General features: G+C 43.5%; 1 protein-coding gene across 2 annotated transcripts in view; it reads left to right on the forward strand.

Annotated features, from left to right (window-relative positions):
- The first annotated feature begins 1,372 nt into the window (after positions 1–1,372).
- smap2 (small ArfGAP2) overlaps positions 1,373–18,605 on the forward strand; it is a 39,494-nt gene continuing 22,261 nt past the window's right edge. For both annotated transcript variants that reach the window (XM_055656113.1, XM_055656114.1), the window contains exon 1: positions 1,373–1,530. In XM_055656113.1, coding sequence (XP_055512088.1) covers positions 1,428–1,530 — 103 coding nt within the window. In that variant the 5' untranslated portion in view covers positions 1,373–1,427. The remainder of the gene's footprint in view (positions 1,531–18,605) is intronic.

An 18,605-nucleotide genomic window follows, 5' to 3' on the forward strand; every position in this document is an offset into this window, starting at 1 on the left:
TAGATAGATAGATAGACAGACAGACAGACAGACAGACAGACAGACAGACAGACAGACAGACAGACAGACAGACAGACAGACAGACAGACAGACAGACAGACAGACAGATAGATAGATAGATAGATAGATAGATAAGTGAGAAGGTGTGAAAACAGGTCAAATTGAATAGAGATCAAGGAAAATGTAGAATTGTTGTGAGCCCAGGAAAGATCTTCGGAAATATGCAACCCAGGAATTTGAAGTTTTTTGATCCTCTCCTCATGACCCTCCCTTCTCCCCCTGACCTCTCTCCCCCTGTCCCTCTCCTCTCCCCCAGCAAGTAAGAATTGCATTGTCCTATCTGGGACATATGACAATACGGAGGTTGCACGGCCGTCGAGGTCACGACACGTACAACACCTTCTGGAGTACCGAGGGATGTGCTCCTTCTGCTGCTAACACCTTGTTGCTCGGGTTCAGAGCAAAGACACTAGAGCGCTCAGTCACCCTCCACATTTATTTACAGCACAAAAAATGACAATTTCGGCGGTTTTTAACGCGTTTCATGTGTTAACAGCGTATGCCGGAGGCCGAAGGATTGATCTGCACCGTGCGTCACGCACTTTGACCCGATGACCTTTACGTGCAACCCCCCTATAAAACACATGACTCTTGACCCTTCTCCCCCTGACCCTCCCCTCTCCCCCTCTCCCCATGACCTCTCTTCCCCTGACGCCTCTCCCCATTGCCCTCCCCTCTCTGTTGTGTTAAAGAAGGAACTGCTGATGCTGGAAGATCGCAGGTACACAAAAATGCTGGAGAAACTCCGCGGGTGCAGCAGCATCTATGGAGCGAAGGAAATAGGTGACGTTTCGGGCCGAAACCCTTTCTCCAGCATTTTTGTGCACCCTTCCCTCTATCCCTGACCCCTCACCTCTCTCTCTGACCCCCTCCCCTCTCCCTGACCCCCCCCCTCTCTCTCTGAGCCTTCCCCTCTCTCCCTGACCCCTCCCCTCTCACCCTGACCCCTCTCTGCCTGACCCCTCCCCTCTCTCCCTGACCCCTCTCTCTCTGACCCCTCCCCTCTCCCTGACCCCCCCCTCTCTCTCTGACCCCCTCCCCTCTCTTCCTGACCCCCCCCTCTCTCCCTGACCCCTCCCCTCTCTCCCTGACCCCTCCCCTGCCTCTCTCTTCCTGACCCCTCTCCCCCTCTCTCCCTGACCCCTCCCCTCTCTCTCCATGACCCCTCCCCTCTCTCCCTGACCTCCTCCCCTCTCTCTCTGACCCCTCCCCTCTCTCCCTGACCCCTCTCTCTCTGACCCCTCCCCTCTCTCTCTGACCCCTCCCCTCTCTCCCTGACCCCTCCCCTCCCCCTCAGGCTCCGCCTCCCGGTTGCCCCGCTCTGGCCGGAAGTGCATCGTGTATCCGGCAGTGGCGCTCGGAGTGTGATGGCGGCGCGGACAGAGCGGGAGCGGATGAACGAACGGCAGCAAGCGGCGCTGGGCGCCCTGTTGCTGGAGAGTCGGGAGTGCGCCGACTGCTGCAGCCGAGGTAGGAGACAGGGGGGAGTTGGGTGGGGGTACCGCTGGGCCGGCTACAGGACGAAGAGGGACGTCCCCGGGGAGATAGAGGAGCGCACCCCTTGGGAGGGAGGGAGATAGGGGAGCGCACCCCTTGGGAGGGAGGGAGATAGGGGAGCGCACCCCTTGGGAGGGAGGGAGATAGGGGAGCGCACCCTTGGGAGGGAGGGGGAGGGGAGCGGAGATGGGAGGGGATAGGGCAGCGCCTTGGGGGGGAGGGGAGCGCACCCTTGGGGGGGAGATAGGGGAGCGCCCCCTTGGGAGGGGGGGGGGGGGGGGAGATAGGTCGCTCTATATCAGTTGACGATGTTTGTACTGGGATTACTCGTTTTTGTAGGTATAGAGGCCGTGGTATTAGTCTAGCTAATAGGGGTGTTGGGAACATGGGTCTTTGGAATCTGGAATAAATCTGGAATAAATATCAAACTGTTGAAGAATGGTCAACTATGAAACAGGGTCTCGATCCAAATGTTAGGCATCACTCTGCCTCCGCAGATGCTGCCAAACCAGCTGAGTCAATCCAGAAGCTTGTTTCTCATGGGGAATTCTCTATGTATTAGAGGGTAGGGGCTTTGTCCTCGTCATGGTTATGAGTGGATGTAGGAGGTGGTGGGTCATGAAATTGCGTTTTGCTTTTGTGGAAAATGTCCAAAAAAATCAACAGGTTGTGACCCATGTGTGTCCCGACTCCATCTGTGGATTGGAACGTCCATTTCATGATTCTGATGTGTTTTTAGCCTGATAATTACTGAGATATTAATAGTCTCACATTTGCTTTATGGAGGGAGTTGTCCAGAGTCATCAGTGCTGCCTATCCAGTTTAAACAGAGCAGACCTGGTATACGCCTTTGAATGCAGCTTGGGTGGAGATTGAGACTCCTTACATATTCTTGTGTATTTCAAGAATGCTATTTTACTTTAAAAGTATTTAGTCCATACTCCTCAGCAGCACATGATGTTTTTAATGCCAAGACAGCAAGATCATCAGATACATTATGTGAACAGAGATGTACATGTGTTGAAATCGGGTCCTGAGCCGAAATGTCACCCATCTGTTTACATTAAGAGATGCTGCCTGGCCTACTGAATTACTCCAGCACTGTGTCTACATTGTTGTTATCCTTTGAGTTTCATGGGTTTATATTTTAAATAATAGACTCCTCTTGGAGTTATTCAGAGGGTCATGTTGGGCTTACCTTTTTGTACACATTATTGGCCACCTGTTAAGCACTCAAGGAGCCTGACAATTTGAGGTCAGGACTGGCAGTAGCTAGTTTTTGGACATTAGACCCCAGAATCATCTGGTATTACAGGCTTTGCTTGGTCTTTTGGTACTGGTATTTATTTATTATTGTCACGCATACTGAGATACAGTGAAGATCTTTGTTTTTATGCCATCCAGACAATCACACCCTATACGAGTAAATCAGTACAAATGAAAAACTAAACAGAAAACAAGTGTGGAATATAGTGTTATAGCTACAGAGAAAGTGCAACTAAACAAAAGGTGTGAGGAAGATTTGAAAATTAGGTATTTAGCCGTTGCATATGTGAGGTCCATTCAAGAGTATGATGATAGAGGGAAGAAGATATTCTTGTATTTGGTGGTGGGTATTTTCAAATGTGTATCTTTTCCGCCTGGCAGGATAGAAGAGGGAAAGACCAGAGTGTGAATGGACCTGGAGTGCTCCAGGGTGTGTGTGGACCTTTTGGCTGCTTTTTCAAGGTGTAGATGTCGTCGCAGTGTACGAACTCTGGTTTGTGTGATGGACTGGACTGTGTTCACAATGCGATTTCTTGTGGTCTCAGGCAGAGTCGTTGCCATACCAAACATGCATCTGGAAAGGATGCTTCTGTAGTACATCTGTAGAAATTGCTAAGTGTTATCGGTGAGCTGCTGAATTTCTTAAGCTTTAGTAGGTAACGGTGTTGGTCTGCTTTTTTCAAGAATTTAAGTCCGTTTGTTTGTCTTGAGCACTGTATGTGAACCGGAACAAAGAAATTATTTCTTGCTGCAGTTTTACAGCCGTAATAAATGCAACATCAAAGATAAATATCCAATAAATTCTAGATGATAGATACAAAATTCCAGAGTAACGAATGAATAGGGGAGCCCTTCTTCACGCAGAGTCGGGAAAGGGAAATAAATGGTTATTTTATGTAAACAGGACCATGAGAGTGCACAAATTAAAATAGTGGAGCAGCCAAAGTAGCAGAAAAACTCTTGACGATTCGCTGCTGAGGTGGGGTTGTGGTTCGGGCTGCACAGGGTAGTTCAAGAACCTGCTGGTCGAGGGGCAGAAGCTGTTCTTGAACTTTGAGGAATCAATTCTCCAACTTGGAGGAATCAGTCTCTGTGGTTGGGCTATGACAAATTGTTGGTGGTATTTACCGCAAAGAACATGAAACTCCTGACTTCTTTTGTACAAGATGAGTAACTTCCTGTTCAGTGTAGTTTGTACATATCCTGTACTTGGTGATCATCTCAGAACAATAGTTAAAGAACGGGTGTGCCAGTGCGTGTTGGCCTGTTTTTGTAATATATGGATGATGCTGCAAAATCTTTCACTGAGTTTGTGCAACTGTGAGGTTCTCACCTCAGAACCCTGGCTGAGTTTAAAGCTATGATTCTTATTAATGAATTGGTTTGGAAAAATAATCCTTTTTCTCTTCTAGTTCATCTTAAGTAGTAAATTTGAAGGTAGACTCAAAATGCTGGAGTAACTCAGGCAGCATCTCTGGAGAGAAGGAATGGTTGACGTTTTGGGTCGAGACCCTTTTTCAGACTGAATTCTAGTAGTAAATTCAGACTAGTACATTTGAATGCAGTTTAGCTGGACACTGCTTGGTTATTTATTTTTTCGATTTATCTGAAACATGCTTCAGACTTGCTGAATTCAAGTTTAGGGGATGATCGTCCATTAAACTCCCTTTACAAGCCGTGCGTCACTGCATCTCACTTCCTTTTTCTGGGTAGGCCAAGTGAGATCATTTTACTTGTTGATACTATACACGATTCTTTAAAAAGCACATTTTTTGTAAGCTCTAGCTTCCTCTCCACCATTGGCGATAAGGCTTTCAACAACATCCTGTGTAATTTGCCACACTTGGCTGTTACTCACCCAGAACAAGGTTAGACTTCCCTTTGTCTAACTCTTCGCCTCTCCATACGCTCACTTCCAGAGATTAATTCCATGTTGTTTCGGCCACCTTCAACAGACTATCTTCACGTGAAGCATTTTTCCCCTTTCAGCATTGCGGTACGACTGTACACTTCCCGACTCCCCGGTTCACTTCTCCACCTCTGCCAGTAACCACACCACTTTTTGCCACAATTATCCCATTAAAGAAATACCTTCACTCGACCTCTTACATTCCCATTACCCAAGTATACCTTTCGGGTGAAACTGTAATTCACTTGCACTTATAATTTAGTGTACTAATGTGATGCTCAGCAGAGGATTTCTCCTGAATCCGAGAAATCATCTGCAATTTGGATTACTACTATGCAAAATACTTCTATTCAATCTGTAAGGAAAACTTGTCCTGGGTTATTTTACGGGTCAGGCAGCATCAGTGGAAATGGCGAGACGATGTTTCGGGTCAGGACCCTTCTGTCTGAAGAAGGGTCCTACCCGAAACGTCACATATTCTCTGGAGATGCTAACTGATGTGTTTATTGTGCATTTCCTTCCACAGATGCTGTCTGAGTTCATTCAACACTTTGCATTTTGCTCAGAACTCCAGCATCTGCACTTCCTTGCATCTCCCTAAGATATTTCAATTCTCCATCCATCCTCCATATTGACCACTGTAATGATCCACAGTGTAAACTAAAGGAACAGCATCACATCAACTGTCTAGACATATTGTAGCTCTTGGAATTTTAAATTGGATTCAACCTTTTCAGATGATCAACCTTTGCACTTTGTATTGCCGTCCAGTTCTAATGAAAGGTCTTGAATCTATAGCCTTCGTCCACTCATCTGCCAATTTAATTCCCCCCCACCTCCACTGCTTTCAACTGTATCCACCTTTCATTTGCCGGGCTATGTCCTGACCTCACCTCTCTTTTCCAGATTTCTCCCCCTACTCCATCAGTCTGGAGAACTGCCCCAACCTGAAACATTTTCTTTTCATTCTGTTCACAAATTCTGCCTGACATGGTACTCCAGCAATGTGTGGCATCAATCTATTTTGTAAACTGTCTTTTTCTCTCCATTGATGTGGGCTAAAATACTGAGTATTCAGAAAATTCCCTTTTATTTCATGTGGGTGACGTCACCCATTCCTTCCTTCTCTCCAGAGATGCTGCCTGTCCCGCTGAATTACTCCAGCATTTTGTGTCTAATTTTCATTTAAACCAGTATCTGTAGTTCTTTCCTACACAGTGTTTAGATGCCACACACACAGCATCTGTTGTTCTTTTTCTGCCCTTACTCATTTCCTATTTAGTTCCCCTCTGGACAGGCTGGTTGTGATAAACAAGTCCTCACTGCCATCCCTCAGTTGGCACCACATGTCATTCAATGTATCCTCTGTACCCCTTTCACAGACAATCCCATTGTTTTTCTTGCTTTTAACATTTCTCTCCAATTTAAAATGTGTTTAGCATTCTCACATTTTATGCCTGACCTGCTGAGTGCATCTGGTGTTTTCTGTTATTTCAGATTTAAAATCCTGTTTAATGCTATTGCTTAAAATGTTTATAGTTGAAGTTGTGTGTTAGTTGCCTAAAAAAATATATCTGGAATTATGTAGTGTATATATAACCTTGGAGGTCCTTTCGATTAGAAGCCAACATACTCTCCCGTTTCCTTCTTATTTCCCAATGAAGAAATGCAGAGCCAGAATTTGCTCACTCACTCACTCCCCACAGTTTGGGACGACTCTGATGCAGTTAGTCGGGCATCTGCCTCACAGCTCCAGTAACTTGGATTTACTCATGACCTCTCATGCAGTCTGTGTGGAATTTGCCCGTTCTCCTTGTGACTGCATGACTCTCCTCCAGATGCTCCAGATTCCTCCCATTTCCCAAAGGTGCGCAGGCTTGTAGGTAAATTGGTCACTGCAGAGAGTCCTTCGTTTGTAGATGAGAATCGGTTGTGCAGCGGTAGAGTTGATGCCTTACAACCTGCCAGAGACCCGGGTTCGATTTTGACTATGGGCGCTGTCTAAACAGAGTTTGTACATTCTCTCCGTGACCTGCGTGGGTTTTATCAGGGTGCTCCGGTTTCCTCCCACACTCCACTTATCGGTTTGTAGGTTAATTGACTTCGGTAAAATGGTAGATTATCCCTAGTGTGTAGGATGGTGTTAGTGTACAAGGATTGCTGGTTGGCACGGACCTGGTGGGCTGAAGGGCTTGTTTCCGCGCTATATCTCTACACTAGACTAAAAAAGAATCGAGGAAGGGGGTTGAAGAGAAAATTGATAGAATTTATGATTCTGTGGAATCATTCCATGCTGCCTCACTAGTGGGCTTTTTGCTGGTCGAAACATCGCAGACTCCACTGTGGGGTTTGAACAGTAACTGGGACTGAGGAAGTTTGTGTCTAAACTGTCCCAGAAAGCCTGTACTACTACCAGGCCCACCAATCGCTTGGTCACTTTTTAAACGTGTCACTCTCACTGAATTAAAACGACATCTGGGAAATGCTAAAATTAAAGTTATTAATTAGAAGCATTACAATGAAATGAGCAAAAATAACCTCTCCTTCCCCATAAAATCTGGAATATCTCTCCAAGGCATAGCTCAGCTGTGGAGTATAGCAACGCCCTGAATCAGTGGGTAAATCTGAAAATTCCACATCCACCCACACGCACAGATATTCCAGACGTAACTGCTAATCCTGGAAACCGCCAGTGAGCTCTGAATAATGGATTGCGACACCGTGGAGCATTCCCTTGCTCTGACTCAAGTTGCGTCATTTGATCTTTATATCCGCCTGAGTGAACTGATAGGGCAAGAGATTTATGTCATTGAAAAATGACACCTGAGGCCGCACAGCATTCTTTCACTGGCGTGTCAGTGGAAATTAAATGTATAGGGCAATAGAACGGCCGGTGCGGTCACGACACTTGACCTGTAATGTTGCCACACAATGCCTTCTGGAAGACAAGCGGTGCACTGGAGGCAAGCACGAGTGTTGATTACTATGGCTGCCAGTACAGCGGGACCGTCTTCGGTCCCAGCAGCCGTTGAATTGTCGCAGTATGCCTTCAATCTTTCAACTGAGGAGCACGCACAATAAGTTCTAAAAGTTTCTGTGATTGGTATCGACCCTTATTTAGTGCCTGAAACAGAGAAATCGCCTGATATTTCCCAACTTCCAGAACTCAATTCCATGGATGTCATGGCATACCTGATATCAATGCGAGTTCATACACGACAAATAATTTCCAGGCATACAAGTCATCGCCTGCAAATGGTTGGTTGCACGACACGACAAGATTCATCTTTTTTGTTTTTTTAACAAGAGTTATTATTAAAAACACACACACAAAACTTTATGGGTATGCAAGTAATGACTGATCTGATGAACTGCTAAATCTGCAAAACTATATAACAGAATTATATTATGCATTGTATTCACGGTATTGGCATGTGCGTGCTACAAGCAAGGACCTGAATTGTAGCTCTCCATTTTCTCATAAAGCTTACAGTCCCATAAACAGGCTGAAGTATTTTTATTTATTTCAGAAGTTGAACTTTTTTTTTTCTGGTATCGTTTAGATGGTCTGAAGCTTCAAGCTCGGGTAACTCAAGACGTGTCTGTTAAATTATAGATCAATGGTTAAATAAAGCAAAGCTTATGGCCATACTTTTTTACAAAGGACATCATGTAAATATAATCTCAATATTATGAAAATTGGTAACTGGATGAAAACTAGAAATGTCAAGCATTGGATTTGCAAAGCAAATTGCCACAAAAGTTTTAACACTCCCTAATCAATTATGAAAACCCTGAGCATAAAAGTTAGCCAGTTCCATTTCAAAATTTACTTTTGTTGTTAGGTAGCCTGGAAATTTAAAAAGAATGCTATGCAAAATGTTAGAATTACCTCACAAAACAAATATTATTCCTAATTAAAAAACAATGCTGCAAATCCAACACTTGCAATTTCAGTGTTTCTTTTTTAAACATTCTGACGATGATCTTGTGCATTCACTGTTACATAAGCCTACTGTTACTTTACAAGATCATTGTACATGTGTGCATCACTGTGAACATGGTCATTTTTCAAGTACAATTTGGTGCTAATATGTGCTAAAAAATATTTACATCTAAGCCAGTAGACAATTATTATATAAATCATGTAATCTTCATGTGATTCGTGAAAACATGCCGCTTAAATTTCAAATTGTATAGTACAGGTGCACAACCTTTAATCCGAAATTCCAAATAACGAAAAGCTCCGAATAGCGGACATTTTTTCGGTCCTTGAAGAAAGGGGACAGCGGAACCTCCGGTCGGTCCTCGAAGAAAGGGAAACTAAATCCCCATTCATAAAAGAGAAGGTGAGGGTATATTGCGCGGGAGGGTTAATAATTGACAATCTGCTGCTGCCTGCCCGCTGAGTTAAAAAGTTCCCACGGTAGACTCACGATACCCAGTATATCGTGAGTCTTGCGTGGGAACTTTTTAACTCAGCGGGCAGGCAGCAGCAGATTGTCGCTCCCTTCAGATTCACCGACCCCCAGGCCCACTGCAAGCACGGAGATCTCAGATTAGCAACTCCAGCCCAGCCCCGCTCCAACTCCAGAGGAACACGCTCCCCGTAGGGGCAGAAGCTGATGGTGTGCAAGGTACGTCTTGTTCTTGGGGTGGCGCAGCTCGGGCTGTGGGCGAACTGCCACTTGTCGCCGTAGCGGCCCATCGGGGAGCGGATTCCTCTGGAGTTGGAGGGACAGGGAGACACAGCGGCTTTTGAGAATGGTGGGCAATCACTTCCAAAGTTCTGCCCACACAGTCAGTACACCTCTCCTACACTTGTCTCCCGCACTAAGATCATCTCGCAGAGAATGATCCCAGCCTAACCCTCCCTATTCTCTCCTATTCTGCAAGAAAAAACTACATTGAAGACTCAAACTCGCGATCGAGTAACTGCCGGGATCGAGGCGCAAACTTGCGACCTTGCGGATATGAGCCGAGCACTCTACCACTGAGCCAGCCGTTAAAATCTACGCTAAAAATCTTCCATTCCGAAAGCCGAAAAATTCAGAATTCTGAAAAGTGTCTGGTACCAAGGCTTTCGGATAAAAGGTTGTGCACCTGTAATTAAATTGCACGATGAACCCTTTTAAATGAACATGAATGGAATTTGAATTTGTTATCATCTTTAAATTACAAAGTGTACTTTAACTTCTGCCTTTGTGATTCAATGATTTGCCAATTTCTTACAATTTCATTCATAGTAAATGCTGATGAGCCATGTTACTTTTTTGTAAGTGGGTATTTGAAATCCAGAGTTGGTTATCATGTACTCCAGTGGTACAGTATTAAGTATTTTTGCCTGACACCACTTTGTATCTGAGTAAAATGTAATTCGAAACCCACGTATAATTTTGTAGGTGCTAAGTTAAATTCTGTAAATGATTTGCGATTTTTATTCTTTCCTGAGAAATTTCCCGTCAGAAGTGTTGTCATTTTGCATGTAAACGCCCACTTGAGAACCATGGTAACTTCTAAAACATTTTAGATAGCAAAGGAATCAAGAAAAAACAAGAATGCTGTTAATGAAATGTAGTGAACGAACGGAATAATTCTCAATCTTTTCCATCTTGATATCTGCACAGCCAATGTTCTCCAACCACTTTAGCTGTTGTTGTCTCTTCAACTCTCGCTTCTTTCTACCATAATTTCTTCTCACTTTTGGAATTCTGAAGTATGATAAATGGCTCTCACAGTTAGCCCTATTCCCACAATTTTTAACAGCACAAAAACTGACAATTTTGACGGAATTTTCCAGGTAATAATGTCAAATTAGGGTAGAACGTGTTGCGTATGTGACGAGTGAATGCCGGCGGTGTGGTTGTCCTCCAGTATGCTTGAGCAACTCCGTGGGTCACACACGTTGACCTTTTGACCTACCGTGCAATCGCCCTACAAGGCAAAGACGTTGATAAAGCTCTGTAGCTGATTACAAGCAATGCATTCTGAGAAAAATAACTTCAGTGGTCAGTGACGTGCTGTCTGAATCATTGTTCCTCAGTGGAGAAACAAGGAACCGCTGATGCAGGTTTACAAAAAATGAACAAAGTGCTGGAATAACTCAGCGGGTAAGCATCAGACGGTTGGACAAAGACCAGAGTTGGAATATAGGTGTGTCAAAAGGATTGAAGAGTTGCAAATTGTGAAGCCAGAGGAAGGAAATGTGGGGAAGGAGAGAATCGGTGAAAGTCTAGGTGGGGCACAGGGAGGGGGGAAGAAAGGAGTGATGGGGGAGAGGTGGGGTGGTTTAATTAGAGGTTACCAAAAATTGGAGAATTGGCCTTACTCTCTTCTTGCTTTCTCCCTCCCTGCCCCCACACCAGTCTGTCTGAAAAAGGGTCACAACCTGAAACAACACCTATTCATATTCTCCAGAGATGCTGCCTGACGCACTGAGTTACTCCAGCACTTTGTGTCTCTCATTGTTTGTTTACCGTTGATGCAGATATAGATCGCTGCCCTTTGTTGATAGGAATGTGTTGGCTTCACACTATAAGCCAGCCATCGGGTTTATTCAGGAAACAGCTCCATTGTTTTGATTTAAATCGTTTTTCTTTCCATGCAGAACGCACTCTGCCTTGATGACACCTGCTTTAGGCAGTGTAGTAACCCTAGATGAATGCTTGGGGTCTCAGTCTCTGAGATTCCTCTCCAGTTGCACTATGTCCTAACTCATTGCAGATGTGGCTTCAGCCTTAAGTGTTCTGTTTCCTAACATCCAGCATATATGGATAGAGAATAAGTAATGGTATAGTCAGTAACATCCATAGTCCAAAAAAACACCTTTTATTGACTATACCACAGTGAGCGAGGCTCTCACTGGGCTTCTAGTTTTATATCTTCACTGATGAGTTGTTTACTGCCACCGAAACCACATCACTGTATCTGCGCCACCTATCATTGAAAGTAAATATGGGTGTGTGAGATAGCTCTTGTGGTGCTTCGTAGGCAGATTAAATTACCCAATCATCTTTCTCATATTCTCCCCTCCCATTTTTGTATTTTTTAGGAATATTAAGGGAATTGGAAATTGTTGATCACAAAACGTGTTTCAGAAAAGTGGAATCAGAGGAGACAGCCTCTAATTTTAAAATAGCAGCTATATCACACAGAGAGTGGTGAATCTCTGGAATTCTCTGCCACAGAAGGTAGTTGAGGTCAGTTCATTGGCTATATTTAAGAGATGTTAGATGTGGCCCTTGTGGCTAAAGGGATCAAGGGGTATGGGGAGAAGGCAGGTACAGGATACTGAGTTGGATGATCAGCCATGATCATATTGAATGGCTGTGCAGGCTCGAAGGGCCGAATGGCCTACTCCTGCACCTATTTTCTATGTTTCTATATGTCAATGTATGGGACAGGTACCTTCAGGATATGATGTAAACAGTTGATGTATTGATTAATTATAATACAATGATTTTCTTTTATAAAATAGCATTTTAGGATACAGTTTATGAATAATTAAATGAGACATGCTAGTATAGAGTTTTTGGGAAGACAAGTGACAAGAGTATGATTCTCGAAATTCTCGCCTCATGAATGGGTCTGTTGTCCATTGATTGCCACAATTAGTCAGCTACCATTACATCAGGCAACTAACAAAATGGTAGCGGATGACATAGCTTTTGTTTTGTTCAGTGATTTTGAGGAAGCAGTTGTGTGTTTTCGTGACTGGATCTTCAAAATGGCCTCCTTGTGCGTCTGCTTGTAATATGGGTCAGGCAAAGAAATACGTAAACTTTTTTGGTATAGCCATAGATACTTTTTGAATATATTTTTGGGGGGCCATAAGTCATCAGGTGTCTCAACTCCACATGTCAAAAAAGTTTTTGTGTGCATGAAAGAGCCTGAAATACATAACGGATTAAAGGTTAAAAGGTTCATCGTAAACTGTAAATTGCCTCCAGTGAGTAGGTGTGTGGTGGAATGTGGAGAATTGATAATAATGTGGATAGAAGGTTAAAAATCAGTGTAGGTAGGTGCTTGATGGTTGATGTGGGCTTGAGGTCCTGTTTCCATGTTTATGAATTCTGGACCAAGTTTGCCAATAATGTATTGAAAAAGATGCTACCTGGCTTAATGAAATTACAATTTTATTTTGGAGACAAAGAACTACAAATGCTGGAATCTTGAGCAAAACAGGAAGGGCTGGAAATTCTCAGCAGGTTGGGCAGCATCTGAGGAGGAATGGACATATGACATTTCGGGTTGGGACTATTCATCAGAATTTCATTTCCCCTGTTTTACTTTCTGGCTGTCATTGTGATCTTCCCTTGCCCCCATCTCTTCCAACTGACCCATATCAAATCATCCTCATTACCGTAATCAAATTGCAACACGAAGAACCATAAGACCTGAATGTTTCAGCAAATAGAAGCTGCTTCTTTCAGATTAATTGCCGTGTCAAATGTGACATCTTGAGAATTAGTAATGAATTCCACAAATTGTTGATGTCTGCAGAATGTGAATCAGTTGCCTTCCCTGATGCCTGTGATTTCCTTGTCGCTTCATCTCCATTTGTCATGTGAAACCATTTGGTCTTACATAGAAACATAGAAAATAGGTGCAGGAGTAGGCCATTCAGCCCTTCGAGCCTGCACCGCCATTCAATATGATCATGGCTGATCATCCAACTCAGTATCCTGTACCTGCTTTCTCTCCATACCCCCTGATCCCTTTAGCCACAAGGGCCACATCTAACTCCCTCTTAAATATAGCCAATGAACTGGCCTCAACTACATTACGTGGCAGAGAATTCCAGAGATTCACCACTCTCTGTGTAAAAAATGTTTTTCTCATCTCAGTCCTAAAAGATTTCCCTTTATCCTTAAACTGTGACCCCTTGTTCTGGACTTCCCCAACATCTGGAACAATCTTCCTGCATCTAGCCTGTCCAACCCCTTAAGAATTTTGTAAGTTTCTATACGATCCCCCCCTCAATCTTCTAAATTCTAGCGAGTACAATCCAAGTCTATCCAGTCTTTCTTCATATGAAAGTCCTGACATCCCAGGAATCAGTCTGGTGAACCTTCTCTGTACTCCCTCTATGGCAAGAATGTCCTTCCTCAGATTAGGACACCAAAAATGTACGCAATACTCCAGGTGTGGTCTCATCAAGACCCTGTACAGCTGCAGTAGAACCTATACTCTAATCCTTTTGCTATGAAAGGTCTTGAGTCATCATCAGTGATCACTCAAAGTTGAGGATGTTTGTCCTCCTGGTGTGTCCTTTCTGTGGGTCTCGAGATGGCTGATCTTGGAGCCACAGACGTTTTTGTTGCTTCAGATGGATGCCTATGAGTGACATATTTTAAAGTGGGAGACTAGTGACAGCCACCACTCATAGTACCGGCCACCATAAGGGCCTGCCCACTTACACAAATTTTATTGGCGACTTGCCTGCTCCCGTCATATGTCGTGGGGTGACGCCTGTATGGTCGTGAGTAGTGGCCCTAAGAGTCGTACGTTTTTCTGGTCGCCGCTGGATTTTCAACATTTTGAACATTTTTGGCAACCTGCTGCAACTATGACAGTTGCCGGCAAGTCGCCAAAAAAATTGCGTAAGTGGGACAGGCCCTTTAACCATTGTGGTGTTCCACCTGTGGTCAGCCACCATCCTCCCTCCGCCTGTTTTACCGTTAAGGTCTTCTTGGGCTGTGCTTTGTCAGGAATCTCCCTTCAACTGAGGAAGTCTGTCCTCACTAGTGATTCTGCCAACAACACAGCTCCAGGCAGTTTAGTCCTTGGGATCTTTGGCGCACTCAAGCTTCTCCTCAACAAGGACCTTTGGCGAAGGTCGTCGAGCGAAAGTTAATGTTCTTACTGATCATAAGCCTGATAACACTTGGATTTGACAGTCTAAGCTGAATGACCAAACTGACTTCCTTTTGTAATATGTGTAGAAACTGAAGATGCTGGTTTAAACCGAAGATAGACATAAAAAGCTGGAGTAACTCAGCGGGTCAGACAGCATCTCTGGAGAAAAGGAATAGGTGACGTTTCGGGTCGAGACCCCTCTTCAGACAGTCAGGGGGATGGGAAACGAGAGATATAGACGGTGATGTAGAGATTTATAGAACAAATGAATGAAAGATATGCCAAAACGTCCTCCATTTGTAGTAAGGTACACAAAAATGCTGGAGAAACTCAGCGGGTGCAGCAGCATCTATGGAGCGAAGGAAATAGGCAACGTTTCGGGCCGAAACCCTTCTTCAGACTGATGGGGGGTGGGGGGGTGAAGGAAGGAAAAAGGGAGGAGGTGGAGCCCGAGGGCGGGGGGATGGGAGGAGACAGCTCGAGGGTTAATTTTTTACGCCATTTGTAGTATCCTGTTTATGTGCAGGTCCACTCATCTACCTCTGCAGGTTGCTGTGTTTGCAGTTCGTACAGACTGCACAACCTTCCGTTTGAAGAAATGCATTATGTTTTATTGTTCTCTGTATTTTAAAGTTCCTGTTTTGTCAGCTGAGTTATAAAATGTCTCTGTCCCAGTTATTATTATTAGTTCTGAGGTAAAAGATTGAAGATTCAAGATTTATTTGAGCACTGCATGTGCAATATAACAATTGATGCATTTTTTTAACATTAGTTTCAAAATTTCCAGGAGCACTTTACACTGAAATATTTTTGAAGTGTAGTCAATTTTGCAATGCATTTTGAAGCTCCACTTATCTTTCACATCATTCAGACGAGGCTCTAAAATAAGACTGCATCTGCCTTCCTGAAGCAAAAAAATCACATTGCTCTTTTAAAACAAACTGGTGAAATCTCTTCTGGGTGCTAGCCAATATAAATCTCTCCATCAAAGTTGTTTTAGAAAATGCAGGGTATTTTTCTTTCAAAGGATTCTTTGGCAGTGAGATGATCATAGTGATACGTCACTGCTGCTGTGTTCTCAGTGACAGATGCATTCCTATCTCCTAACCAGAGACTCAAGAGTATTTTATTGTTATATGTCCCAGATAGAACAATGAAATTCTTAACTCTACCTCGACATTCTGTATATCCCAATCTTGTGGATATGGGGAGCAGGAGATACAGAAACTCTAGGAGCATTTCATTTAACACCATAGCCTCAATGAGAGCAGGTTTTGGGACATGTATAGAGTGAGACTCCCTCTGTCTATTTAAACTGCTGCTCCTCAGTTCCCCATCTCCTGCTGTGTGCAAGGTAACCATTCACTGGTGCAGATAGCAATCGATTGGGTGTTTTGTCCATGCAGACTGCCTGCTCCCATCATTGTGGCATTACTGTCCATGGACAGCAACACTGGCTTGCTGGGGATGTTGCAGGACTAGTGGGCATCGCAGGAGCTGGTGTGCATCTTGGACCTGCTGACAGCATTTTAATTAGTGTTCACTGTTGTTACTTGAATGATGGGGTAAGCTTGAGTGGGCAGGAAGTTTTTGTCGCTCCGATTTTTGTGTGTCTTTGTTGTCTACATCATCAATCCCAAAGGTATCCATTCTATGTTCTCCCATGGCTACTGAGTTCAGCCTGAACCATCATGGACATACCATAAGCAGGCAGCTGGCTGACCTACATTTCCAAACTTATTTTCTCTATCCAATGCTTCCACCCATTAATTTGTGACTTTTGGGATTGAATTTACAATTCATTTATGCCTATTCAGAAAGTTATGATATTTGTTTCTTTATGCACTATGGCCTAGATGTACTTTGCTTCAGCTTTGCCAGATTGTTTTTGTTCTTTTAATCTATTGTATAGTCTGAGCTTCCTATCTTTGAACCTTTTTGATAAGTTGTACACCATGTCAGCAATTATAAGTCATTTGTCCAAGGAACTTCCAGTTCCCTAACTGGGCCCAGGCCTCTGAGCACTCTTGCTAACTTTTTGCTACATCTCTTGTTTTTTTTTAAAGTGTACATATCCAACTATGCTTCAAATTTTCTTATTCCAGTCCCCGTTAATCATACCCTTTATTCATCCTGTTCAGCACCGAAATGCTGTGAATTGGTGTAGTTCAGTGATACAGTGTGGAACCAGGCCCTTCGGCCCACTGAGTCCATGCCAGACATCAATTGCCCATTCACATCGTAGTCAAGATCGAACTCTGGTCTCTGGCAATGTGAGGTAGCAGCTCTACCAGTGCACCATTGTACTATACCAACAGAGGTTGCGTGATCATGAAACGACAATACAACCTGGCCCGCTAATGACAGTCATAAAACAAGAATGCCAGATACTTAAAAAGAACATATAAAATGTAAGCTACGGCTGCCGCTGTCTCACTGCCCTTTAGAACCCTGGCTTCTGACCTCACTCCCGACACGCAAGGTGCACCATTGTGCCCCGTGCACCTGCTGCTGTTTTTTGCTCTCAGCGGTGGCTTCTGCTTCTCCTTTACTAACAGGATATTAAAACTGAGATTATGACCGCAGAAGGAGACAAAGACTGGAGCACCTTTCCTGGGAAATGATAAAAGAGAAATTGACCCTACTTAAAGAGAAATTGGGAATTATAAATATGAAGATAGTAACCGTGAATCCAGCATTTGAAATCGGGGCGGTCCAAAGCCGACAGCTGAAAATCAATGTAGATCAATTTGTGGTGTTAAATGGCTGACAAAAGAAAACAGAAATACTACAGATGCTTGATCTAAAACGGAACTGTATTCTGGTAATACTCAGCAATTGTGGAATTATCTGTGGAGGAAACCAGTTAATGTTTCATGACCTTTCATTTGAACTTTGGGGTTTTTTTGTGACGGAATGTTTTCCACCATCCTTTGCTTAGATTTTGGTGATTTAGGCACATGGTGTTCCACAGTATTTGACCTTGTACATTGATAGATAGCAGTGTAAATGTATAATAGAAGGGTCAAAATTCATCTTAATTGTAAGCTGCAACTTGTGAGCCCAAAATTCTGAGATGCAGAATAAACTTGGAGATCTTTGATGTAATCATTAGAAAACTGTCCATTGTTTTGGTGGGTTTAGTTGAGTGATAGATGGTAAAATCTCACTCAGATCAATAAAATATCTATTGGTTGTATAGCAGCAGTAGATACGGTCTCTTATTAACAGTCGGGGTGGTGTGAAAGTGTGGTGTGAAATTACTCAAGCATATTAGTATGAGTTTAAGATAAATAGTTTTTGTGCAGGGGCATGTGTCTGTATGCTGTGTACTTAAGATGGGAATGTCGATTTATTTTCTTGGATTTGCCTCAGGGTGTGACAGAATGTAAGTGCAAAATAAAGTGTGTGATTGGCCATCAAAGCAATACTGTCTTTGGTAACGCAAGAAACAACAACCTGTGTAGCAAATTATCTTTGAGTGTTTAATTCTCAAACAAAAATTAACTTGCAGATATTGAGGCAGATTACAGAAATCTTGGTCAGAAGTTGGTTTTAACAATGTCTTCAGTGACGACATATGAGAAGCAAACAAGCAGATATGATCTACAGCCTGAGCAGGCAAATGATGCTGTGATTAAAATGAGAATTTCAGAATCACGGAATGGTTACAGCATGAAAGGTGACATTTTGATCATCGAGTCCTTACTGGCTCTGTTAGAACAACTCGTGTAGTCCCGTTCTGGCCCTCTCCCCATGCCTTACAAGTTATATTCATTCAGATTCTTATCCAGCTCCCTTTAGATTTAGTGATTGAATCTGTCTCCGCTATTACCTCAGTCGTGCGTTCCAGATCCTCACCTTTAGCACATTAAAACCTCTCATTCTTTTCACATTCACCGTTATTCCATGTCCCTTAGTTCGAACTACTCTTCAAAGAGAAGCAATTTCTGTCCATCAGCTCTATGGATTGCAGATACCTCCATCAGATGCTCTAACAAAGAGGACAATGCTA

This window comes from Leucoraja erinacea, chromosome 26 (assembly GCF_028641065.1).
Source record: "Leucoraja erinacea ecotype New England chromosome 26, Leri_hhj_1, whole genome shotgun sequence".
NCBI classification, from domain to species: Eukaryota; Metazoa; Chordata; class Chondrichthyes; order Rajiformes; family Rajidae; genus Leucoraja; species Leucoraja erinaceus.